Consider the following 27415-nt stretch of genomic DNA (forward strand, 5'->3'; position numbering starts at 1 on the left):
GTCTTTATAAAGGCAAAGCTAGGAAAAAAGAAAGAAAGAAAAAGATTTCATTTATTTTCATTAATTTGTTTAGTTTTTTGGATTCTTTGTTTGCTTTTTATTTTTTTGTTTATTGACTTATAACCGTTAACAAGAAAATTAAGAGTGCATAGTGGTAACATTGGCATTGCAAATCATGCATGAAGCATACATTGACCTGATTCATCATGTAGACAGGCAAAAAAAGAAACCAAAAGATTCAACACACTTCAACTCTGTTTTCAGTTGAGGTTAAAGGGCTCACTTAGGAAAACCCATGGACGGACACACACACGCACGCTGACATTAGCAGACAGAAGACGAGTATTTGGCAGAGAGTTGGAGTGATGATTGTTTGATGTGTGTATGGCATTTGTCAGACACACTGATGTTGTTATTCTTGGACAAAGACAGATACAGCGTAGACATACACACAGCTGTTTCCTTTTTTGCATGCTTGCGCTCTCTCTGTCTGCCCTACCTATCTATAGCCCCACCTCTTACAGCTCAAACCCGAAGCAACACTTAAACTCATCTTTAATATCTCCCTGCCCTGCCCTCTTTCCATCCACTGTTCTGTTCACTCCTCCCTGTGCTGTGTTTGCACTGCTGTGTCAGAGTTCAGTGAATGTTAATTGCTTCTGGGGAAAGTGTCCTGCTCCCCACCCTTGTTTACAACTGCTCTGACATCAAACTACATCACAAGGTAACATGGAAAAAAAGGGTTTGGGTGAAGGGTTTGTGATATGAACACACACTGATCAAGGCAGAGTGGAAACTTGTCAGTGTTATTTCAAGAGGTACAACCTTTCATTTTTCAGTTAGTAATACATTGCCAATGTTCATATTAGATTTATACGTTGAAATTCTCCTTATGTCGTCTCGCTTTGACATCAGGGTCAGCTACAGTACATCACCTCTCAAATTAGTACATGTTCAGTGTCTTGCTTGTTCAGGGATACTTCTGCAGGGCACATACTTGCAGTGGCCCTGAGGCTCAAAACACAGCATTTCAGAAAACATGATGATATTTTAGAAAATACAACATAAGTCCTGAAAAAAAGAACGACATTCAGAAAAAAAAGACCTCTCAGAAAACACATTTCACAAAACACAATTACATTTTAGTAAACAACACTTCACAAAACACATTTGTAAGGAGAGAAAAAACATTTCAGAAAACACAATGACATTTCAGAAGATGCATTTGTGAAAACACATTTTAGAAAACTTGACAAGTCTGACAACATGACAGTTCCGAAAACACGTTAGAAAACACAAGAACCTTTTAGAAAGCACAACATTTCACAAAACACATTTGTAAAAAACGACTTTTCCGAAAACACAATTACATTTTAGAAAACAACACTTCACAGAGCACATTTGTGAGAAAAAAAAAAAATTTCAGAAAACGCATTTGTGAAAACAAAACATTACAGAAAACTAGACATTGCAGACAACATGACAGTTCTGAAAACACGACATTTCAGAAAATATGACATTTAACAACACATTTCGTAAAACACAATGACATTTCAGAAAACACATTTGTGAAAACACAATATTTCAGAAACTTGATGAGTCAGACAACATGACAGTTCCGAAAACACGTCAGAAAATATGACATTTTGTAAACACATTTCACAAAACACATTTGTAAAAAAAGGACATTTCACAAAACACTACCTTTTAGTAAAAAAACATTTCAGAAAACACAAAGACATTTCTGAAAACACATTTGTGAAAACACAACATTTCAGAAAGCACAATGAAATTTCAAAATACGCAACATTTCACCAAACACATTTGTAAAGACACGTCATTTCCGAAAACACATTTCAGAAAACAAAATTACATTTCAGAAAGCATGATATTGCAGGAAGCATATTTTTTAAACTCTTTTAAGAAAGCACAACATTTCACAAAACACAGTATTTCAGAAAATCTGGCATTTCAGAAAACAACATTTGACATCCGAAATGTCATTGGGTTTACTGAAATGTTTTGTTTTGACCCTCACAACCACTGTACATTCTCCATATTTACTCCACCACCTTGAATTTAAAATAAGAATCCACATTGAAAACATTTGGATCACATAATATGGTCTCAGCTTCACCGTTTGGCTTTTTGTCTTAGTAAAAATGCCTTGGTTCTCACAGTTCTGTCAAGTTAAACCACAATTTAAAAAGCATTCTTTCTTCAAAATACTCCTGGTGATGATTCTTTTGTAGCAATCTTGACATGGCTGACACACAGACACATTCCGCACCATTGTGACCCCTCTCCCCACTGTGCACGCACCAAAACCAGAGGAAGCAGCTGTGCAGCGTGTATCAGAGCAGATAGAGAAGGGAGAGCAAGCTAACGTTTCCTGATGAAACGGCCACCTTCTCCCTATCTTTGGCCAACAATAACATCATTGGCACACCTAATACAAAAGGGACAGAGAAGCAGGCCAAAGGGGCAAATTACTGGGCAGGTTATTGAGTTTATCTGGAGATCTGTGTGTGTGACTGTGGCCTTGAGTAAACACCTGAGACTTTTCCAAAGCATCACCCTGTTCAAAACATAATTAACACGGGAATCATAAGATATATTTCACAGCATACAGTACACAAGCTGACTAGCCTGGCAGCATTATGCGCGTGGAATCACAGGAATGTTGTTTTGGAAGGAACCAATTTAGCTCCTGGGCCAATTTAATGCAGGTCTGGCCCTGTATTAAGAGACCGCTTTGCCAATATTATTCTGGGACAGAGCTGTGATGGAGAAAATGATGCTGCTTGTATAGTGGGTGTAGGAATACATTCACTCCTGGGATGCAGATGATGCAGGCAAGGGTTAGACCTTGGCAGAGGAATTCGTTTAAGTCAGACCAAACAAGCTGACATTAGCTGCCTTGGGAATTTGCTGTCACCACCCTCTCTCAGGCTAAAAAGCTTTTCTTTTTTTTTTAAAAAAAAATTGTTTTAAATGTGACGCAGTAGCAAATCAGCCATGGTATTAATGTTCCTAAACAGAGACACTCTTTCATTACGAATCAGTGGCAGGTGATGATAACTTGTCTCTGCATAAAGCTTGACCTCCAGTGATGCTGTTAAGTGGCTGACAGTTGATGGGTAGCTCTCATCTCTGTAAAGGGAGACAACATTTAATAAATAACACCATTGCTGGGTTTTGGAGCAAGGTGAAATATGCTTTTAATTAATTGCATACAGAAGAGAATCTTCACTGTATTACTGTATACTGTGTGTTATCCCTTAGATCTGATCATGTGTGACTGATGGATGTTTGTGATGCTGCTTTTAAACATGGCGTTTTAAACGAGTCCAGAAATCATTAGTGCATCTTAATGTTAACGATGATGAGCTCTGGAAACTCTTTCACTCCGGACAATTATACTGTCATCATCTTTAATCTATCTGGCCTATGCATGCCTCTAAAAAACAGTTTTTTCTCTCTCTCTGTCTACCTCACACACAGACCCCCACACACACATGGATAAACACTCACACACAACTGTCCAATTAGCCAAACACCATCTTTACTCTCTGAATGACCACATGCATCTTTCTGTCTGTCTCTGCACAGCTAATGATAATGAAGGTTGTGTGGTTTCCTGCGCTCATGTGTGCGTCTGTGTGTGCACTTGAGCTCGTGCCCCGCAAGTGCAAATGTATTTTCGTGTGCCTGCATGATATGATATGTCGTAACACATAGCTTAAGCAGACACTCAACCATTTCCAGACCTGCAGCCAAATGACAGTTAGATCATTAAGCTCTAGCAGCAAGCGTTGCTCTAATTTAGCATGAAGCCGGTAGATCGTCCCCTCTTGCTGTATTTGACCTTCACACTCCTGGGATGTACGTTTAAAGGACGGGTATTTTTAATACTTGTCAGTGACTGTCATGAGCTGGGTTCTGCCAGAGCCTTGGAGCATTTAGGCAATGACAACAAGAGACTCCTAAAGGTAATGATATGATAATACTATCAACTATATAATAAAGAGACAAGCTGCTTTGATGGTGGGGGAGCGTTGTTGCTTGAGCTGGCCAATGTGGTAAACACCCAATAAAATATCCTTTATTGATGAATCTATTCTCAGAGAAGAGACAGGGAATTACATCTAGATACAATCTGGATACAAGATGCATTTTAATGCAAGGTATAAAGGGGGTCAATATTGTAGGAGTTATGTGATTCTGTTTTCTTTCTTAAAATCCTCTTTAACACTACCAGTCTCTGTATAAAGTTTTGAGATCAGCTGCAGTGCAGAGAGCACTGAGAAAGCCCAGCTAACTTTAAGCAAGTAGTTTGCAAACATGAGTTAGACTTAGAAAACTATAGTGTCTAACCCTGTAAGTTTGACCATCAAAACAGAAGTCTGAATCAAATAGCTCCCCAGGTTTCAGTCAGCCTTTATATTCACTGCTCATGGTAGCGTTATGTTATGGTGAATCCCATTTATAGAGTTTAAAGGTGAGATTCTCTATAGTGTAATTATAGCTAAAGTTTTATTTAAGAAGCACCCTCTTGGCATGTGTAATAGTCACCTTAATAAGATGTGCCTGTCTGTGTGCATGTAGAAGGCTTTTTTAAGTTCATGACACAGCCTGAAACGATATGATTGCTTGATGAAATATACCAGTTGAACTTTCATGGAGAGTTTGGTGCGTGTGTGTGAGTGTGACTATAACTGGTCTGCACTGTGAGGTTTTCGCAAGTGGTGCTGATTTCTATATAAGTCAAGCTTGTATTTCCTGCCAATGCTAGCTACTCAGTTGTGTTTCTTCAAAATGAATAACTAGTGCTGCTTGCTACCAGGAACACTGAATGCATCTGTAAGTCCAGCTAGGGCCTGTGTCCACGCAGTGTTTTTTTTTTTTTTTTCTTCAGCAGAAAAGCAAAGGCAGGGCATTGGGTAGGGCTTCGTCCCGGGGCGTTTTTAAATGACGTACTATGCATGGGTATTCTATGACAGCAATATCTTGACACTAACATTAGGTAGCTAATGTAATGCCACCTTAGCAGAGGGTTGACTACACAATCAAAAACAAGCTTACAAAGCGAAAGGTGATACAAGCACAACGCTCACTAGCAACATCAGGATCTGCCGTCTGATCTGCTTCCCCAAAAAATGGTCTTTTCTGTCCTTGTTGTGACAGTCGACAGTAGTTAAAGAAGCAGCTGTGACGTCACAGGCACCCTTTTGAAAAGTTTAGAGAATTTTAACAAGAAGCACTTGGAGTAGCCACACAACAAAGGCTGAGTGCTCTGAAAAAAGACAGTGGCCATGGTACATTTTCTTACATTCTCATAAGCCCCGTTTCCACCGAGGAGCCCGGTATGGTACAGTTCAGTTCAGTATGCTGTTTTTCCATTTCCACTATGAAAAGTTGTGGATGGTACCAATGGAACTGTTCCTTACCGTCCCCATATTTGGTCGCCCCTCTGTTAGGGTACCTAGCTAGGAGGAAAAAGAAAACGAATCTAACTCACTGGGCCAACTGACGGTGAATTTAAAGGTGGAATGTTAACTTGTAATGTTACTCAATGCATCAGTTGACAACATGAATCCATCAGAACACCTTAAATTTCCACATGACAACTTTGACCATTCCTCTGATTTTTATTGTCTCTCTTGGTTGACATAGACTTTTAGTAATGAGTGGCTTTTCAAGCGTTTATATATATCAATTTCGACCAGGTTATGTGAACTGCATATATTCTAATCCTCACTTGGAGAAAAAAAAGTGTCGTGGAGCAGGTTCCTGTGGACTCTGGCAACACTAAACCCCCGAGCTTGCCTGAGAAGGAATGAATGCACAAACCCGTTATTTTTAAATATCCAATGGAGAGAGACTGTCACTGCAGCCTGTTCTAATTTGTTCTGAAAATGTTGGAGTGCAACCTCGTTCTGTGGACGAGGGCCTAGGTACCATGTCTGAAGAGTTGCTTTTGGTTCCAAATGTACCTTACAGAAAGTGTTTGTTGGAAACACTGCTATGCGCTTTTTCCTCATTGAAACAATTGGGGGAAAAAAACCTGGTGCTGAGAAAAACACGCTATGTAGACACAGGCCCTTAGGTAAGTCGTATTTCAGGATAGTATAACTATTGCCCCTTGATAGTATACTGGGTAATTTAATGTCAAAAAGCATACTGTATTAAAGACCTTAAAGTGGTTATTGGTAGCAACAGAGTGCTACCGATCATCAATCTGCAAAGTTTAAATTTTGGAAACAAAGGAAGAATCTCAATGAGTTACTAACCATGTTTAACCCTTGTCTTTGTGTCTCTTTCCAGAGGGAGTGTGTGAGCTCTGGTTGACCAGTGAAGACACAGGAGCATACGGTAGAGACATAGGGACAGACCTGCCCACACTACTGTGGAAATTGGTGGAAGAAATTCCTGAAGGAGCCATGCTGAGGCTGGGAATGACCAACCCACCATATATCCTGGAACACCTAGAGGTACGCACAGCACAGTACACGGTCACCCATTTCACCCAGAAGTACCATCAAAGCTTATAATACATACCTGATGAATAAAACTTAAATACTTTAGCACTCCAGAGTTTTGCTGTTCACCATTTTGTTTTCGTCCCCGTGGTCTCTTGTACTATCCCTTTCTGTGAACAAATAATATTGCTTTGCCTAGATTTAATAAACTAAATGCCTTTCTGTTTTGCTTACCAAGCAGTTTAGCTTCAGCGCTCATACTCCATTCATTAGTGCAGTTCATTCTATTCTCTCCCTAATGAGTCAATTAAGGACCATTGTGTCCTCTTTAGCAACCTCATTTTATCAGTCATTATTGTCTTCCCTAATGGAACAATGGACATTGTTATCCCTTCTCTCTCTCTCTCCTTCTCTTTCTACCCCTCTCTCTGTTTTTGCATGTCCGCCTCTGTCCGTCAGACATGCGTTTTCTATCATTTAAATTACTTTTTTTTATTATTAATTGTTTCTGGTAGTGTTACTGTAACAACATATTATAACATGTTATCACCATTTTCCACCATAAATGGACAATAGGCATGTCCGGCCTGTGCTTTCAGGCAACAAAACAACTCAGTGAGAGGAAGGGAAAACTGGCGTTATTTTTCCAAATTATTTTAGGACTGTCCACGCTCTGCCTGGGCTCCCACAGTGCACTGAAAACAGGAGCCTTCATGTAACAAAACTGTTTTTCGGTTGCTGTAATGTGAAATCTCCACCTGGACGTTTATGCTCTGCCATTTCTCTTCTAATCATCACGCTGTAACCTGTGACAGGCTGTTATGCAACCATAACTATCACACATTCACATTTATGTATGTTTTTGTCGAGCCGCAAGCGTCAGGAAGGTTTACATCACCAAAGGTTTATGACAAAATCACTTGATGACACCGACTTCCGTGTGTGCACGGCGAGACAGAAGAGAGCGAGACGCTGCACTGCTGACGGAGGAGCCGCTGAATGAGTTCCCTTTGAGCAGTAACTCGCTAGAAGAGTCTGAGAAGGCCGACGCTGTTCATAAAACAATCAGGATGCACAGGCCTAACAACGCTGCATCTAATGCACACTACCAAAGCTGCTCCTCTTTTTAAAACCACCACAGAGTTGGTAATAATTTTGCTTTCAGCCATGCTTGTTGTTGCCATGGGTACTAGTATGATGTCAATATGCCAACATTAGTATCACAATATAAATGTTTCATATCATATTAAAAATTGTACCAGTATTATCATGAACGATATGGTATGGCACACCCCAGCACACAGTATCAGTTTTGTTTAGAATACATACTTAAATTAACATCATATGCCCAAAATAGCCTGTGTGATTATGTGTACAGTGAAAAAAAAATGTGTGTAGTTTCTCTTTAACTTTAGCCCAGTTTGTTTGGCCCAGCAGCAGCGGTGACACACTGAGCATGGTGCATCTCAAAGTAAAGTTCAACCCTATTTATTCTCTGACACTTTTTTTTATCTGTGTGTGTGTGTGTGTGTGTAAACTAAAATTGTTCATGCAGCTCAGGACTATTACTCTTGAAAATCCCCCCTAACGATGTTATCTAGGGACAGCCTCTCGCTCAGTGAGTAGAGTGTCTGCCCCTAAAGGCTGAGTCCTTTGCAGTGGCCCGTGTTTGACTCCAGCCTGCAGCCCTTTGCTGCGTGTCATCCCCATTCTCTCCCCCCATACCTATCTCTCTTCAGCTGTTCTATAAAGGTGAAAAGCCCCCCCAAAAAAGATGTAGTGTACAGGTAGTGGTTTTTTTTTCCTACTTTTTAGCTGCATCCACACTTTTATTTTGTTGTGATATTTGTAATTCTGTATGGAAATCCACTGCAGAGTGGAGCTTTTGGTAAAAGAGACTTTCAGACTTGAATCTCTCGTATGAAAAAGTCCAGCGTGGGTTGAATGTTTGTCAGTAGACCTGCATCATATGTGTGTCTGCTCTATGAAAAAGGACATAAAAGTTGCTTTTATTTGTATTTTTCTGGTTTGGTGAAGTAGCAGAGTTGAACTGTGAACTCATGGCAAGGCCAAAAAGCCCAATTTGCTCACTTAAACCTAAGAGGATAAATGGAGGAGGACAACTACAAGAAAAGTGTACAGTTGAATAGGGACACTTTAAGTTAAAGTGGTGATGACATAAGTCAGTCTTTTTTTTTTTGTCTGTGTGGTTTATTTTATTTTATTTTGGTCTTTGGTCAACAGTCACTTTAAGGCATATACTATATATAATAGTTTCTCATCCCCTAGGACATGGAAGAGGGAAATATGGAAATATTAATGGAGAGAGGGAGGACATAGAGGGCTAAAATAGGGTGATGGTAACCTAGAAAACTACAGTGAAACAAAACTTTTTATATATAAAAAAAAAAAAGAAAGCCAATGAAGTTCACAACAGATGTACTTTTGAATCAAACAATCAAGGAAGATTGGAGATCATAGATGAATGAAATGAGGGCAGAAATGAAAATAAAAATGGGGATGAAGGCCCGGGGATAGAGATGAGGGCTAAAAAGGAGAGGGAAAGTGCTGTGGGAAGCAGCAATGGAGATTGTAATTAACCAGGGGTTAATGGAGGTGGCTAATTGTCCCCCACATGTATAGGTAGGCTTTCTGCTTGGCTACATTACAATTAAAAAACCACCCTCCTAATGATAGGGAATAACAATTAACTGATAATTAGAAATATACTAGGACGACACACTGGCTTGGTCTGGGTGTGTGTGTGTACGTTAAGAATCATTTCATATGCTACCGGCCCTTTTATTGTTAACGTCCATGCATTGAATTGAATTATATCTTTTTAGCTTTAATTCCTCAGTCAATTAACCTACATAAGGAAAGATAAGAGTGCTCCTCTTTAACTTATCATTGTCTTTTGTTGCTCCTGTCCCCCATTTACCCTTTATCCTCTCCTCACGTTTCTTCTCTTCTCCCCTGCCAGTCCCTCCTCTCTCTCACACACACACATACCTACACACTGTTTCTTTCTTTCTAGTCCTACTTATAAACCTTCTATGCATTGTCGATGATTTTGAGCCCAACAGAGAAACTGGCCAGAAAAAAATATTCTTTTAACTTGTTTGAAAGTTTCTCTCTTACTCTTACTTGAATCTCAGTTCTCGTTTCTTTCTCCTTAATCATGTTTTTTATTCCCTTTTCTCCTTGAGTTCTTTCTTTCCTTTAATACCTCATATTTGTCTTGTCGCTATTTTAACTTTTTCATCTTCCCCCACTTTTAAACTCTTGTTTTTCTCCACCTAATTACTCCTTCTTCACCTCATCTCCTGTCTCTTCTCCAATCTCTCTTATGATGGTGGCAATCACAGCAATAAGAACGGTGTGATGATGATTAAGGCCAAATCTCTGAAGTAGATTCATCCTCCATCTTAAGTAAAGGCCAAATTATATCCTGCTGTCTTTTTCGTCGAAGAACACCAGCCCTTATATAACAGCATCACACTGAATGGCTGTGATTGAAGCTGAAAAGGCCAAGTAACCTCTTCACTTCCCACTGAAAGATCACCCTCTCTCGCACTCACTCCCTCAGATCACCGCATTTACACTGTCTCCCTGTCATACAGGAGCATGCAATTTTTTTCCCTATGTGCAGCCTGTTTTTTTCTGATACATGTAGGCAGCCTCATAGCTCCATTTGCTGATTGGTGCAGTTAAAGGCCCAATCGCCTCTCATGGGCCACTTGTCTCTGACATTTTAGTTGATTGCATTGTACTGCCAGTGGACATTTTTACTTGAGTAGTTGCAAGTAAAATGTCTCCAACAGAGTTACTCTTTTGTTTCCCACTTTTCTGACCTTTTTTTCCCACTTTCAGACATTATATGTTCAAACTATAGGGGCTTACACCTTCTGGTCATTGGTGGGTTGATTGGTCTATATGCTCCTGACCAAAGTCTCATTGGTCGAGCAATCTCTGGTGCTACTTTCTTAAGGATGTGTGTACACCGCAGCTGAAAAATCCATGCATTTTTCTAAAAACACTCAACTTGGTGCATCAGAACACTTTGTGGGGATGGGACTTCATGGAGTGACAGCCTAGCAACAGAGCTCTGGTACCAGCCCTGAATTTCCCCCAATTCAAGGACTTATATTAATTCAAATCAGTACACATCTATTAAAAAATGAGTAGGGACAAGTCTAGGAAGGGTGGATACGTGTTATGACATAACGCTGAGTGAAAAATCAAGAGATAAGTTGAGGCCAGTGAAATTTCAATGGGACAAGATGGCCACAGAGAAACCAAAACTTGAACTTGAACTGAGATCTCTCTAATTTTCGCATTTGTTTTTCAGGAGGACATTAAAAAAACAAATGGACATAGTCACAACGAAAATAAACCGTAAAATACAAGATGCAACAAGTCAGATTGAACGCTTTGTAGGCGCAGTGTTTTTTCAGCTGAGGTGCTTTGGTTGCATCTGGTTGCTGTATTATGGAATATCTGCAGAAGTAAAGTTGTCAGTGAGAGTAGTTGCGTTGGCTCTTGCTCGGGATGAAGGAAAGACTGAAGTGACCAGGGAGAGAGGACCGACACTCTGGTGCCCCCATTGCAAGGAATTTTAAAAATTAAATAACGAACGATTGATTGGTTGAAAATTATTGTAGGTAAAATTTCAGTCAACCAAGACTTACTTAGGTTGACTCTTAAACTCTTTTAAACACAGCATTTTTTTATCCATCCATCCATCCACCTGTCAATGAGTAGCTAAAAGCTGTTGTCAAAAGTGCAACAGTAGGTCATCTTATCATATAAGGTGTGTGTGTGCGCACATGCAGACCTTGTGTGTCTGATTGAATCTAGCATGCTAGCAGACTCCGTAAATGAGGTGTGAAAGTAGCCTCCTCGTATGTAGTAATCAGTCAGGCTGAGATGAATGAAATAGCAGTTGTCCATTAACCATCCTCCGCAGAGCTCATTTCAGTTTGACTAGAGATACATCAGATATGCCGTTCACATGCGTTCCACAGTTAGTTCTGTGAAGTAGAGGTGACACTGTACTGCTGCAAGCAAAGAGTGATTTGACGTAATATTTTGCTCAGCTTTATTAATTCAAAATGCTTAATTCCAAAATAGGATTTTACAGATACAGGTAAATGTATCATAAAATGTTTTTTTCTGTGTTTTGGTCTTGTGACTATTTGTCTTTAAAATGCATCCATGAAAAGTAATATTAATAAGAGTGTGTCAGATTTATTGTTTTATTAGTGTCAGATGTTGTGTTTATGATCATTTAGATGAACAGGTGAACATTTCCTGACTATGTGACATGGGACTGAACAGAATATGTTATTAATTTTATATTTCCTTTAGTTTTTTGTTTTTTTTTACTTTTAATTTCATTTTTTCATTTAGTTATTTACTTTCCAGAGACAGTGACAGATGTATGTAACTGTTCATAGTTCGATAGAGCTGCACCAGCCTTTGGGAAGGTTGACAAACTACCAAATACCCGTAACAAAGTGAAAACTCCATCCTCTGAGACGCCTGATATTTTTCACACCCAGGACACAAGCATTCACACACATGAATACACACACACACACACACACACACACATACACAAACACACTCTTCTCACCTTCACACTCAGATGTGCACACAAGCACAGCTGCATGGGCACTCACTTAGACACACCCTCTCAGACCATTTTCATTTTAATGAAGCCTTTGGGAGCCTCTTCACATTAGAGGCCTAATGTAGCATTGTGTGAGGGACCCGACACCAAATGAATGCTCACAGTAAAGCTATTCTGATGTCCCTCTGAATTATGAGTCCCGACTTACTGCAGTGAATTACATTTCCTGAATTATTGCGGTGAATTATTGGTTTTGAAAGATGGAGGTTTAAATGTCGGTTGTCTGTTTAAAAACATCGTTATTGGGCCCTTTGTTGTGGCTTTAGCTATTTTTTGTTTTTTGAGGGGGAAAATCACCAAGACAGCATGGTGATAATGGAGTAAAATGAATTACCTGCAGTGTGTTAATATAATCCACAGCTGCAGCAAGATGCCTCAGATCCAGATTGGAGTAATTTAATATTAAGTATCTGTTAATACTGAGTCCCGATCTGATACTTCCAAGTCCTTCCACTTCCAAATCCTTACTTTCAAGCTGTTCCATAATGGGTTTTTTTGGTTGTTTATTTCTTTATTTGTTTTGTACAAATTACAAATTAAAATTACAAAATAACAAACAATTTAGTGCAAATTAAAAGTATAAAATAACAAACCCTCTCATAATCTTTCTGGCCTTGTTGATGTCTTGAGGGAATTTCTCTCTCCCTTTAGGAGAGTATTCTTCAGTGTTTGTTGCTTCGTGTGAAGGACCTGTATTCCATCTGTATTCCAGTGTTTATTTTCATTGTCTTCACATCTTTTGCAAGGATTGGGCCACATTAATAAATTACTCCTTTTGCTTGTGAGGCTTTTGTTGTACTTGCAGCGGCATGGTGAGTGTGGTTGTCATTGGTTCTACAGTGCTATCTGTCTCTCTTCCGCCTGCGGTAAAACACCATGCGCCGTAGATGACAGCAAAATGCCAAAGACTCTCACACTGAGCTTAAAAGAAACAGGTGCTTATAACTTTGGTAATGGCATAAATAAACAGTCTCTTACTGCTTTTTGTTGTTGTTTATGGTGTACGGTGTTTTGCTGCGGGCGAGAGCTCAGAGAGACGGACAGAGGAGAGTTGGAGACGGCTGCAAGAAAAAAAAACATGTGACAGCTGACTTTAAACAAAGAATTGGATCGGGCGCTATAGTTCAATATAGGCGGTACCAATTTAGGAATGTCTTCATCGACCCAGATAATGGTCTCTGAGATCATATCGGGACGTCCCTCGTTTCATTGTATTTTTGGTTGGTTTGTTTACTGTTAAAGTCACTGAAAACAAACTTTGGCACAATCATTGTAATGACAAAGCAATATGGAAAATACCACGATGCTCCATGGTATAGTATTGTCATTTCTTTCTCACTCGCTCACAACAGTCAGACGATACACAGCACAATACAGTGTGACATTCAAATGCAGCACATGTACTTAATTTCCCCTTTACTGTGCAATACATAGAATCCATTGGCACTGTGTGAGGTACTGCAGGCGCGGTATACCCTCCAGGGAAAATCAAGTGCAGCCTGAAGTGTTTGAGATGTTTAATACCATTGGGAGCTCAGTTTCTCTATCTGCTGCTGAACACAGTTCCCACCGACTGTGTGTTTGTGTGTGTGCCAGTGAACACACACAGGGACCTGACTTATTATCCTGGGAACGGCTTGTAGAATCGTTTTCTCTGCAGACTCCCCTGGGTGAGCCCTGCTAATACTCTTGTTATGTGTGGGTTTGTGTATATGTCTGTCAGTGTCTGTGAATGCAGTTAGGTGCTACTTCTTCTGGGTTTGCCTCAGATCGTTCACTTGAACCAGACTGTCACCCTCTCTGTCTGCTTGTTGGCACTCTGGGGACACCAGCCGTGTATGTGTGTCATCATTCCATATGATACATATGGATATTATTAAGTACGCTCCACACACTAATAGTGACAGTGTACTACTTTAGCAGTCCTTTTTGTCTTGCTGTGAGTAGCTCCTCCACATCAAGGTTGTTCTTGCGTTCTGAGACAATAATGCTCATTAATGCCAAACATAAAGTGTAGGACTGCAGGCAACTTTAAGCACACTTTATCATTTTAGTGTTTCACACCCTCAGAACATACATAAAAACAAGTGCAAGGCAGGTTTTCTGCTGCTTTGCACTTGTTGTTGAGTGTTTGTCAAGAGGTGTTTTTGTCCTGAGTTTTACTCATCATTCATGTTATGAAAGGTGTTTTGTACAAGTCTTAAAAGTATTTTTGATGATTCTCAGGTTCCATATTTTGCATTCCTTTCACTCTGGTTTCTTCCAGTTTCTATACTACCAGTCAAACCGTTCCTTGATGTCTGAACCAACAGTTATTACCTGTATATTGCCAAATAAAGACATTTCAATTGCAGGGAAAATACATTGATTAATGTTGGAATTTATAGTGTGTTCAGGTTATTTATTACTAAATATACACATTTCTGGAACACTTGGAATCCCTGAGATGATTGGATCCAAACAAATCAGCAGTCATCTCTCGATCAGTTTATAAAACCTCTTCAGTCGATCTGAATTTTTTTTTTTTTAATTTTAATCCACATTATTCCACCTTCAACATGAACACACAGAGATGCCATGTATAGGAGGAGGAAGGGAGTGATGAACAGGAAAGGAATGAAACAGCAGATAGGAATGAAAATATACAGAATATGCAAAGGGAATTTAAGGGGGTGTGAAAGGGTGTTATTCCTCATTGAGGCTGCTTGGAGCCAAACCACCTTTTATCCACTCTCTTTCTCTTTTTTTTCTCCATGTAAGTTCTTTTCACTCTTATCTGATTTGAGGGGGTAGATATTGGATCCTTTGAGCTAAGCCAGTTAAGATACGTCCTTTCTGGTTTATATGTTTATCTGAGCTGATCAACCAAAGATGAAAGGATTGTGTGTCTGTTTGTGTGAATGAGAGAGATAGGCTCTTGGAGGGAAGGAGAGAATGGCATAGAGAGCTAGAAACTATATTATACTAACACTAGAGTATCAAGATGGATTAAAAAAAACAATGCAAAAAAAGACCACTTGCACTGATTCCTGATTGATTTGTTTAAGATTGTTGAAATCTGCTTTAAGCGAGATGGTTCATCCACAGAGGAGCAGAGACATTAAAGCAGCACTTTAATTTTTGCCACCGGGCACTGCTGCGCGATATCTTCATCGCAGCATCGTTTTCACTTCAGACTCACTAAACTGTCTGTCAGCAGCAGTCAAACATCGAAAAGGCCTCAACTCCACAGGGATCAGTAACAAGGGAGATTGATATCAGTGTACTGTATAATCATTGAAGAATGGGACTCTCTCTGTCATACAGACGCACTCGCATGATAAATGGCTTGTGTGAATGAAAAGTCCTCCCTCTTAGATTAATCCCAAGTTGCCATCAGCGGTGCCCTGCTACTCAAACTAGCATGCCATCTGTTGAGACCCCGTTTACCCTCGCAACACACATGCATGTACGCAAGCACACTGACACACAGTCTGTGGGCTTTGCTGCAGTCCATAGGGAGTTATCATTGTCAGTGACTCTAATGAGACTGGATCAGCATACTACTGCACACAACACTAAACACTGTACCATGATACATACTAAAAGGCAAGTCTGGACAAAGTTACTTTACTTATTTCATCACAAGAAAACTCAATGTGCTTTGCATCAGAATGCAAACTACAACTAGAAAAGTGCACTCAGTAGAGCGCACATAGCTGCAAGGTGGCCAATTCTTTTATGCCCAGCAGATACATTTCAGGAAGCAAAAAAAAAAAAGTGCCTTTGTTCATGTTTTTTGAAGGGGCAGCAACATTACTGGACTTTGAGTGGTATTCATTTTGCCTGTAGGCTGAGGCGCTACAAAATAGGAATTAACAACAAAAAACACAGTAAAATAGACAAAAAAAAATCCTATTTAACCCTGTAAAGCCCAAATATAGAAAAAAATGAGCTTAATGGATTTCTCCCTCATGGCACCCTACAGTCAAGAAGGGGCATAGATAACAAAAACAGGGGCTAGTTCATCTCTTGACTAACTTTAGTGTATTATAACATATCAGGTATAAAATTAATCTGCAGTTGGTTTGGTTCACAATAAGCTCAACCTTTTAACGGATGTCTGTTTTTAGCCACAACGAAGGCCAAAATGCCGCCTGCATCGGACTAGGCTAGGCTTGGTCCTGATAGCAGCGCCCATTTCTAGAAAACATGCAGCCAACAGGCGGTTGAAAGGAGTGAGGAGTCATTAGTTAATGAGTGTATTAAACAGTCAATAAAACAGGTTTTTAGGCAATTATGAATCACTGCAACCATGAGAGGTCATTGAGCATACAATCATAAATGTGCACACAAAATATTAGACTGATTGGTCTTGTAGTATTCAAGATTAGCTGCGGACAGATGGATACACACAAACAAACACACATACACACACACACGACCAAATGCATAATCCCCTCCAGGGGTAGCATGTACAGACAACCAGACTCACATATACAGTGAGAAATCATAATACTGAGAAAAGTTTTCAACTGTGTTGGTGAACAGTTTATAAAGAGACTACTTAATTTAAAAGGTCCTGAGTGAAGCGATATCTCATGTACCTATTGTAACCTGCACATAATAATCATCAAACAGACCTTGCTGATAGAAATGTATAATAAGAATGTGAACCAGGTCTATTCTATGTGCAAGGATAAAATATCAGTTGGAATTCTCATTTTAGGGCTTATGGCACAATGTACCAAAGGTAAAAAGGTTATGCTTCAAATAAGTTTTGAAAAGGCACATACAGAGAAAAAGTTCAAGTAGCTATATTGCTAAATCACTCAGACCATCTGAAGTACACTTCCCTAAAGTAGCACAATAGATATTTTGTAATAGTGTGGTTTTTTTTACAGTTTTTATTATCAGTTATTTGATGAAGTACGGATTGAGGCTTAGGGTTGCACAGTTATTCAAAATGTTATTGAAAGTTCAATGTTGCTAAGTGCATTGTCTAAATCTCAGGAGCTGCAATTTTTAATCAAGTAAAATGTTTTACAACATTACAAATGAAGCACTGTGGTGCTACAGAGATGTCTTGGCCTACAAGTCATATTCCAGATATAAATGAACATGCTTGTTTGGCACAGACCCCATCAGAAATCACATCTTCATCATTTTTACATTTATTTCTTTCAATAATGAATTACAAAAATGACCTTTTCCACTGAAAATGTGACTTATATCACAATTGCAATATTTGTCAAAATAATCGCAGTAGGATTTTGCATATCTTACAGCCTTATTTTAGATGGCATAATGTATACTTTGGATATTTTAGTACCTCCCTGACTGTAGTACAAGTCCGTGGTTGTGAAGGCTTCAGCATTTTAAAGCACATTCAATGAGGTATCCACACAGAAAAAAGTAGAGCGTAATAATCAGAGGAGTAACTTGTAAGAACTTAGAAATAACACAGAGGCACCTAATCACTTTACCATTCTTTTACCTTTTTCAAAGCATTTCAAAACACGCATAAACGCATGTTCTTTTACATGTTTTTCTTTCACTCACTCACTCACTCATTCACTCTGACACACATACACACACATGCAGCAATCTGATTTCTGTCACCAATCAAGCTCCATTTTCCAACCAAATTAATTCTTTCTAATTTGGAGCTTCCAGTGGTCAACCCCCTGTGGTGCGCTGCAACTGAGCTTTGTCTGCATGTGTGTGTATGTGTGTGTGTGCACGCACACATATGCTTTTGTGTCTGTGTATGAAGTAGGGAACATTCTACAATAGATCTTAATTGACAAGACGGACTGCAATCAGCATATTCTTGTAGGAAATCATTAAATCATTTCTTCCTCCCCTCTCTTTTTCTCTTTCTCCTTCTTGTGGTGATTAGCATGGTAATGATAGCATCCTGATTATGTCCATCAGAAAAAAAAGTCTGACATCTGTGATCTCTCCAGTTCTTTCAGTGGGGAAATGAAAGTAAGAATAAAAGAAAAACCAAATGAAAAACCTTGCAACTTTCCCAATTAATTTGATGTGTTAAAAAACACAGAATGTCACTCTTGCGGTTGTTCATGGTGACCGTGTGAGAGCAGACACAAAAACACGACTCAGAATCTTTGTTGATGCCAGATCTAGTTTTTATCATCCTTTTTAATCCAGCTGGAGGCATCTACCTTAACTAAGTATACATCTTTGATTAAATTAAAATGACAAACTTTCTTTGCATGTATTTTTCTGTAATCACATGGAAATGGAGGAAATGAAGCCTTTGAGTGTTTGTACCTTCACATTATCACCTCATCTCAAAACACATCTCCTGCAATGCGCTGAACATCACAGTCTGATGAATGTCTAATTGTGGCCTTTTCCTTAAAGTCAATTTGTCCATTATGAAAGATTTGCTTTTTTTTTTAAACACTGGAGTAGTTTACTTGAAACCTGCTTTCTACATCCTGTATTACAGAAGCTGCAGGTATTATGGCGAGCACGTTCTGTACTCCAGGCATTTGTGTAACTCTTTTAGTGAAAACGGAAAGGTACCTAGTGGCCAAAAAATGTTCATTATAGACTTCATGTTTATTTCTTTTTCCATCTCACTATTTTGTTCTGAGATGTGGACCTCTTCGCTTTAGTAAAAAGCTCTTGACTTTTCAGACATAAAGAACCCCGGCTGGCGCAGCCTTGACTCCTTGGACTTTTGATCCAGTGTGTGCGCGATGAATTCTCAGAAATACCTTCCTTTTATTTTCCCAATGTAAGAGACATAGAAAATAAGAGAAAGAAGCGGTGTATCGTAGAAGGTCTGGAGTGAAAAGAGTGCCAAAAGAGGCAGGAATGTTAATGGAACTTTCATTTATTCAAAGCTAGCGGCTATCATTCACCAGAGCCATCAGTGAGATTTTGCCTCTTCGCTCTGTTTGAATTGCCTACACCTTAAAGTCACACAAAAATACTCACTATATTTCTAACCTCAGATTCACATCTCGCATGGCCAATGGACTCCACTTCTGCTTTTGTCCTAGGTGCTGTCCGCCATCATTAGTACACTAGTTACTAATTAATGATCGGGTCAATCAATAGATAACTCCATTATAAACACATATTATATTAGTCAGGGCTCCAGACTAACTCTTTCACTTGTTGCACTGTTGATACCAACTCTCTCAGCTGTTCACACCAGCACGATTTGGTCGATTTTTTTGTTTTTTTATTATTAATTGAGTTAGTTCAGGCAGGACACAATGTCAAGCTCAGCTCACATCCCAGCTACATCAGCTGATCTCAAGAAGCCCAATCAGCTGATGGAGCAGCTGATTGATGGAAGGGAGTCAGCTGATAGATCACATGATTCCTTTCCTATGCAACCAGTTGATGAATCTCATTCAGGGTGCCCTATTTAAACTGCTCTGGCCTGCCTACTATTACTGCTTCCTCTGCAAGCCACTTTGCAACCCGCCTCCACCCCAGCTCCTCCTTTTCATGCTGTGTCTGACTTATCGATATCATTTCTGTTTGTCAGTGATGCTGCTCTTTTCTGTTCCTTGGGGGTCTTTGCTGCTGCCTTAGGTTTTCCATGTAGGCGCATGGAAGGGCAGAGAAGTGTGCTTTCACTGCCTTAGGCTTTCCACGTGGGCGCGTGGAAGGGCAGAGAGGCCCCAGAATGGAGCCAAATATAATACTGCAGTGGAGATAAAGTTTTCTTTGACAAAAGTGGTCCTGACTGAATTATAAGTTGCTACTTTGGCTGTGATGCAGCCACCTGTATTTGTCTGCAGTCAGTCACCACTCTGTTGTTTCACTCAATGTCCCACCCACATCACTATCTGGTTGGTTAGATGTCACAAGCAATAGCCTATTAACACTGAAGGCTGCCATGCCAGAGACGGGCCAAGAGCTCATAGCAGCTGCTCCAGTGAGGCAGCAGATATTACTAAAGCTGCAATAAACATCACAATCTCTCGTACTCAAAGTTGCAAACGTTTCCGCTAATACTTCTACTGATAGTAGTCTAACAGTAGTTACTGGATGTAAGCTCAGTCGTATGAGTGGCCTACAGGAACTGCAAGGAGAGAAAGAGGGAGTGAAATGGAGCCTGGACATGGTGAGAAATGTGACCAGATGATCATAGTCATAATCATAAAAATTTAGCACAGTCATGATACAGAGATTTCATATACCAGACTTATATAATGTGGACCTGCCAAACACATACAGTATAACCCGCGTTAGACCCATTTATCAGTAATTATCACTTTGTCAATACTAGAGACTTCAGTCTGCATCATGCATTTGCATCAATATATCAAGATCACGTGAAATTTAACTTCCATGCTCACAAAAAGTGGTTGCATAGAGCTCCATTACTTGGTAATAATGCCAACATCACAGTTTTCCAAGTGAGATTTTTTTTTGTTTTTCACATTTCCATATTGATATATAGATAAACTGTACTTAAATACTGCAGTTATTTGTCAAACATGGTACTAGAAGGTTTGAACTTGCTACATCTGTTTTTTTAGTTTGGTAGTATTTCGTTTTTTAATCTTACCTTTACTTTCATTCGAATTTGTTTAGTTTTCTCTGCACTTCTGCATGACGTAACCAGCAAATTTGATTTGTGTATAAAACTTAAATCCAGGAAAGTGTCTTTTTCTCTAAGGTATCACCCATTTTGAGCAAACAACAGCAGTTCAGATTGACATATGTGACATGCAGACTAATACTTTGTAGTGATTTCACTCCTGTTGCCTTTACTCTCCATATCTATGAAAAATCTAACCCTTTTTTCCTGTTTTGTCTCATCTCCCCATCTCTCTTCTTTCTCTTCATCTCCTCTCTGTGTCTCATTAGGAGATGGCTAAGATATTGAATCATCCACGAGTCTATGCCTTCCTCCATGTCCCTGTGCAGTCGGCCTCAGACAGCGTCCTGATGGACATGAAGAGAGAGTATTGCATCGATGACTTCAGAAAAGTGGTGGACTTCCTCAAAGAGAGGTAAGACAGGATATGGAGTCCTCATGGACTCACAGTGCTGCAGCGTGTCCTGATGACACCGGCCACAAACATTTATGCACAACTCCCTTCAACTCCCAAGTGCTGCATGCTCTTCTCCCACTTCTTTAATTTAGCATAGCTGTGTGAATAACCTTTAAAAATGACACGTTAATAGGCCCATGGTGTCTGTGTTTGTGTGTGTACGCATATATTGTCTGTGTGACTCTACATCTCTGGGCTTCCCCTTCATAAGGACACATAATCAAAGTTTATCTGGAGAACGTCTCTTTCTCTCTGGCGACCATTGATCTCTTTTAATCTCTCCCTTTGTCTCTCTCTGGTTCACTTTAAGGACTCATATGGGTGAGCCTAATATAAGTGAATATTATTTTGGGTTGTACATGCATGTTTGTGGTGATGCAAATTTTATATGTGTCTTATCCATTTACCAAGACTTCCCTTTGTTTCTTATATTGCCACTGCCATCTGGGATATCTGGGAACTAAACAGAACATGATGAACGATATTAACTTAATTAGCCAGATTAAATTACTGCTTCAGATGATGCATATGTCTGTAGAAATATTAGTATAATTATTGTTGCTGTGTATCTCATATATAGCAAATGCAGGCTTCTTAAAAGTTATGAAAAGAAGTTTTCTTTCTAGCTCCACAGAAATACAAGTGTTTGAATGATGGCAGTGATATGTTATTTTCTAAACCTCTCTTTTGCTGCAGTCCTTCCTTCTTTCTGTCAGTTCCCATTCATCCCAACATCACAAGGTTACACATTTCAGAAATGATAATAGACAAGTGAAAGGAGACCTGACTGCAGCGCTGTTTTGAATGTTGGAGCACTGATTCCTGACACACTTTATGTTCAGATTTTTTTTATGTCTCTCTAAAATATACACACTGACCCACACACGCATCTTAACATGTGCATTCCTGATATGGGTTAAATATACAGCAACCTCCATCTTAAAAATTCCAGAATTATGAAATGCTTGTATTTGACCTCTGACACAGATCAGAAGATAAGAAACGATGCAAACTCAATCTTTTATCGTGTGAAAGATAATCTGTTATGGAATTTGAGGATGATTAATTATGGCAGTCAAGGTCAGGGGTGGTGAATAAATATAGAATTGATGCTACAATAATACGCTATGAAGGGATTCATATTGAAATGAGTTTGTGTCTGTCTTGAATCTCGAGGTATTATTGTGTGATTTAGATGAAAGATCTTTAAGTCTGCAATGGTATATATAAGCATGTTATTGCTGTGGCCAGATGATGACCTCTTATTTTTATAAGTAAGCCTTTTTTCCTGGAATTAAATGACATAGTGCATGTTTTGAGATTAGTACTGTATAAGGTATTTGTGCTCCATTTGATTATAGATGTCAGAGATTTACAGAAAAAGACAGTGAGTACTTGTTTTTGCAACTAAGTCAAGTCACAGGACGGACATGGGTTTTATTCCCATCGATATCCAGATAATCATGAGAGTAAACCTTATTCAGCACATCAGAGCACTTTTTTTCTCTTGCATTACGTTGGACTGGTTCCCATCTATAAATCTTAGATATCAACATCTATATGTTCGCATACATGTCTTTAATGTTGCAGATTAAAGTCATTTTGTTAACATAGAGTTTGCTCTAAGCGGATGAGATCCATGAACTGCAGCAATCAATAGATTTCATGTAGCTGTTTCATGTAGGTCAACAGTCAAGCCATAGGCTTAAAAAATAAAATGTAAATCAAGATTTTATTCAGGTCAGTGTACAGCGTTCTACGTGTACTGCTTTGTGACTACAGTTGTGTGTGTGGTATTTGTGCATCGGTCACTGTGTGAGTCAGTATGTCTCTTTAGATCACTGTAACACACTTTCTGTCTCTCTCTCCCATCACTTCTCCGTCCACACACACTTCTCCCATCCATCCTGCCGCACCTCCTCTTTATTTCCCCTCCGGCGCTGTGGAGAAACCCAGCCAGCCTGAACACAAGCCGTTAGTTTGAAATACAGCTCCGTATTTGTTAGTCTGCATTTTCTGTCAGCCCCTCATTTGGTTGTTGGCTTAAAAGTGCCACTTATTTAATTGTTAAACATCACAATAATTACCCTGCACACTTAACTCCTGTTATTATCTCCCCTGGTCGTGAGCTCATATTTGGATTAGCAACAGTGTTTCTCAAAAAATAATACTCCCTCATCCAGAAACACTTTGGCTTCCTGTTCTTGAAAGTTTTTTTTTGTTTTGTTTTTCAGTTTGTGTTGTGTTACTTCTGGCTTCAGCATCTGTTATGATAAGCAAGTTGATTTGTTTTGGAAGAGCAGAAGCATCTTTTTGTTTTGTCTGATACTGAAGTTGTGCTGTAAAATTGTTTAGCTGAAATCATGCAAAACTTAGAGGGACAAACCTTTCAGCTGTGGTCCAGTTGTTTATGGTAGCATCATGTGGAAATGATGAATACATATAGCATGCTAAAGAGTATTATAATCCTATTTTCTCTTCAGATTTTATATACAGAGGTTTTTGTTTCTCACAGACTTCTGCTTTTAGTATGCTGGCACTTGTTTTTCCCCTCTCTCCATCTGTCATCTTTTTACTAGTCTGTTTTTTATTTCAGGTCTTTGTCCTCCGTGTGTATGTGTGTGCGAGTGTGGGTGACAGGTCCACAACTTGAAATTGGAATCATGCCTGTGCGTCTACCTCTCAGCACTCAAGTATGTCTTTTAGTGCTGAAAGCTTCTGATTGGGCGTAGTGTGCGGTCATTTCTTCCACTAGAGTTGAAGGCTTCACCATTCCTTTAAATCTTCTCTTTTAAGTTCCTCTGAAGGGGCCTTGAGTCGAGGAGTGATACTGCCATGTTTGCTTACTGACTCAGATGCTTATCTGTCTGTGTGTGTACGTATGTGTGTGCGAGCTACTTTGCTTTTTAGGCAATTGTTTAGCCTGGAGTAGAGGTCTCAGTCCCCGTCTCCAGTTGTTTTTTTAGTGCTCAACAGAAATTCAAACACAGTGACACTGATCTGGCTGAAATCTTAACACACTGTGGCAAATGGTCATGGGAGACACAAAAAGACCTAACACACACACACACACTCGCCACACGCAGGGTATCACGTCATAGGATCTTGTTTACATAAACTGTCTGGCTACCCTTTTGTCTGAGTCTCTGTGTATGTGTGTGCGCGGTTACTCAATTTCTGGCTTCTGTTACTTAAACACACACATTCAGACACACACGGGTGATGTCGGCTGTGTGAAATCAATACCAGCGCACATTCAGTGGTCTAACCCATTTGGCTGCAGCAGTAATAGCTGGGGTGCAGTTCGGGGTCTGGGAGCGAGGCCAGGGCTTCGGACAAGCCAAAAAACACACCCACTGTGTGTTTGAGTGTTTCTGTGTCAGAGCGTGCAAGAGTGTGTATGTGTGAAACATAAACAAACAGTCTTTTTTTGTGGAGAGAAGCCTTTTTAAAGCACCAGTTTCTCAGATATGGGTCTGGCAGAGACTTTTAAGAGATGATGGAGAGAGATTAGGTGAAAGAGGTAGCAAGAGACGAAGCGTGTTCTTGGTAAAGTACAAGTGTTTTTGGGTGTTTGGGTCTTTTTCAGCGTAGTTGCCTTTAGATGTAAGGTTGTAACAGGTTAATGTTTGAGGGTGATATAGTAGTTTTGAGCAAGGCACTTTGACCTTGACCTTTTAGGTGGACATGACGACTTGCGTGGATGTATGTGGTATTAACAACAACAAAATCATGAAGATAGTACATCATTTCCTTTTCATTAATTGATAACATTGTAAATAGAAAGACTGACTTGCTGATTGTAATTTTTGCACAGGTTTATTAGCATACAAATCAAAATGCCCACATTATGAGGGCCCATGAAGACTGACACTAAAAACCAAACTCGTAGTTCCCACAGCCCACCCATGACCCACTCAGCTGCACCCTGAAATAGAAAAGCAAAATAAACATGCAGACGCAGAAAACAAAAACCACACAAACAAAAAGAAAATGGGATAAAGGAAAGAGGAAAGGAAAGGGGGGGGCTCAGCTGTCGTAGGGGTCAGGAGGAGGAACCGTCATGCAATCCAGAAAGTATCTCCAAGGTCTTGTTAAAGGTTTTCAAGGAGACTTTAAGAGAGTTATTTTCTCAAGTTTGATACTCTGTAGTAACTCTTTAATCCATCTGTCATTGGTGGGGGCTGAAACATGTTACCACATTAGAAGAATAAGATGTCGGGCCAATAAAGTTGTGAAAGCCAGAACCCTTTGCAGCAGAATGGAAAAGTTGACTTAGCGTGGGATGCCAAATATTGCTGTGAATGGATTGGGATTGATGATCTTGTTGCAGGCGTCCTGCAGAGTTTCACATATTTTTATCCAACAGTCTAGTAGCCTGGGATAGGACCATAACACATGCATGAGGTTAGCGGGTGAGTGTTGACACCTATTACAGGCATCACAAGCCATGCCAAATTAAGGATGATTGGACCAGATCGGGAATTTGACTCTTTTTTTTTCCTGACAGCTCAGTACTTAAGTCCACCTCCCATGAATCTTTTACTTTTCATTTAACAAATACATAATGCCCAGTGATTTGTCTCCTTTGTTGAACCTCTGATTAAGCTTTCCCTCTGCTATTCCCTCCTTTACAGAGATAGTCAGAGACACGGAGTCAGACTCACAGGTGGCTGTTAATATTGATTCTCACAGTTTGTCCTTTGTTGAGCCATATAGAGTTCACCTCCAAGAATGTGACAGACAGGAACCTTGTGCAGGTATGTGTGAGGTCAGAGCTTATCTGACCGACACACACATACACACACACACACACACACCAGAAGACAAATGTATATCTCTTTACAAACAGCATAATGCCACTGACACCACAGAGGTCATTAGGGTTCAAACACCTCTGGCCTTCCTTATCAGAGAAAACCAGCACACACACAAACATATATATGCAGACACACACATCAGACCTCCCTCCTTGTCACCCTTCGTGACTGAGGATCTTGAACTCCATTTTGAACTTAAGACAACATTTATAGCGTCATTTTTGAAAGGCAGCTGATCTTGGTAGCCTTTTCTTTATTGTGTTTTCTGCAGGCAGGAAGATGTAAAGTGTTTCTTTACTGGGAGAAGTTTGAAAGCTCTTGTCTTTGTGTTACTGTGTAAACAGACATAACCACTACTGAGTGAGTAAAGCCTGGTCACAGAAGGGCTTTGTTACTCTAGAACAACTCCTACAAATTGGAAATCAACAACTCAGGGTAATGTGTAAACTAGGGCTGTACCAAAAGTGTCAGTGAGAGTTAAGCCTAGTTCACATTACACGATTTTCACCCTGATTTTGCGTCGCAGACACTATTGTAATCTTTTGAGTGTTCATACCTGGCAACATGTGTTTCTGTCACCGGGAGTCTCGCCAACCGAGTTACTTCCTGTGTGTGCACACCACAAGATTTCTCCACCAAGCCCTCGCCGACAGAGCCCCAGATAACGTGGTGACGTCACCAAACTTGGAGACGACACATCGTAAAGGCATGGATATTCTTCCCAGTGTTGAATCAGATCTCCCACCAGGGCACTTCATGCTCCCCGTGATCGTGTGGACGCTGATATTGTTGTTGTTGCTTGCCAGCTTGTCAGTGTTGCCCGATCTTGGGAGGGAAACAAGCAACCAGGGCTATGGAAACAAGCCCAAAAGAAGCGACGGATATATATAGAGAAAAGCGACGTTTAGAGAGCAAGCCCAAATAAGCAACTCCGCTTTAGAAACAAGCCCAAAAAAACGCAACCCGACTACCAATATTTGTAAGTGACTTTACAAAGAAACAAGCCCAAAGTTGTGGCTAATAAGTGGACCTGGCCACCCTGCAGCTTGTCCTCCTCACATTTCTTCCGTCCTCCTGCATGCTGAAATGGGACGTATCCCGCCTCTCATTGGCTGATGCTCTTTGTCAGTCGTGTCACACTTCTCCAGTTTTCTGGCATGCCAGATATCCAGTCCCAGTCACAGACGAGGGGGTGACTTGCTCGTAGGCTTGTTCACACACGAGGACTCGTCGACTCACCTCCGACCCAAGGTGGCTCTCAAGATCCTCTGCGACGTCAAAACAGCGGTGAAAATCGTTTAATGTGAACTAGGCTTTACCTTTAAATACTCAGCAAAACCTTTCCTCAGACTTGGGGTCATCATTTATATGCTTTGCTAATTAAGT

General features: G+C 39.9%; 1 protein-coding gene across 1 annotated transcript in view; it reads left to right on the forward strand.

The window, feature by feature from the left end:
* cdkal1 (CDK5 regulatory subunit associated protein 1-like 1) overlaps window positions 1–27415 on the forward strand; it is a 295150-nt gene that overhangs the window by 161765 nt on the left and 105970 nt on the right. The window contains exons 9-10 of the mRNA XM_050045680.1: window positions 6328–6494; window positions 21022–21167. Of these exons, the coding sequence (XP_049901637.1) occupies window positions 6328–6494; window positions 21022–21167 (313 nt within the window). The remainder of the gene's footprint in view (window positions 1–6327; window positions 6495–21021; window positions 21168–27415) is intronic.

This window comes from Epinephelus moara, chromosome 6 (assembly GCF_006386435.1).
Source record: "Epinephelus moara isolate mb chromosome 6, YSFRI_EMoa_1.0, whole genome shotgun sequence".
In the NCBI taxonomy this organism is placed as follows: domain Eukaryota; kingdom Metazoa; phylum Chordata; class Actinopteri; order Perciformes; family Serranidae; genus Epinephelus; species Epinephelus moara.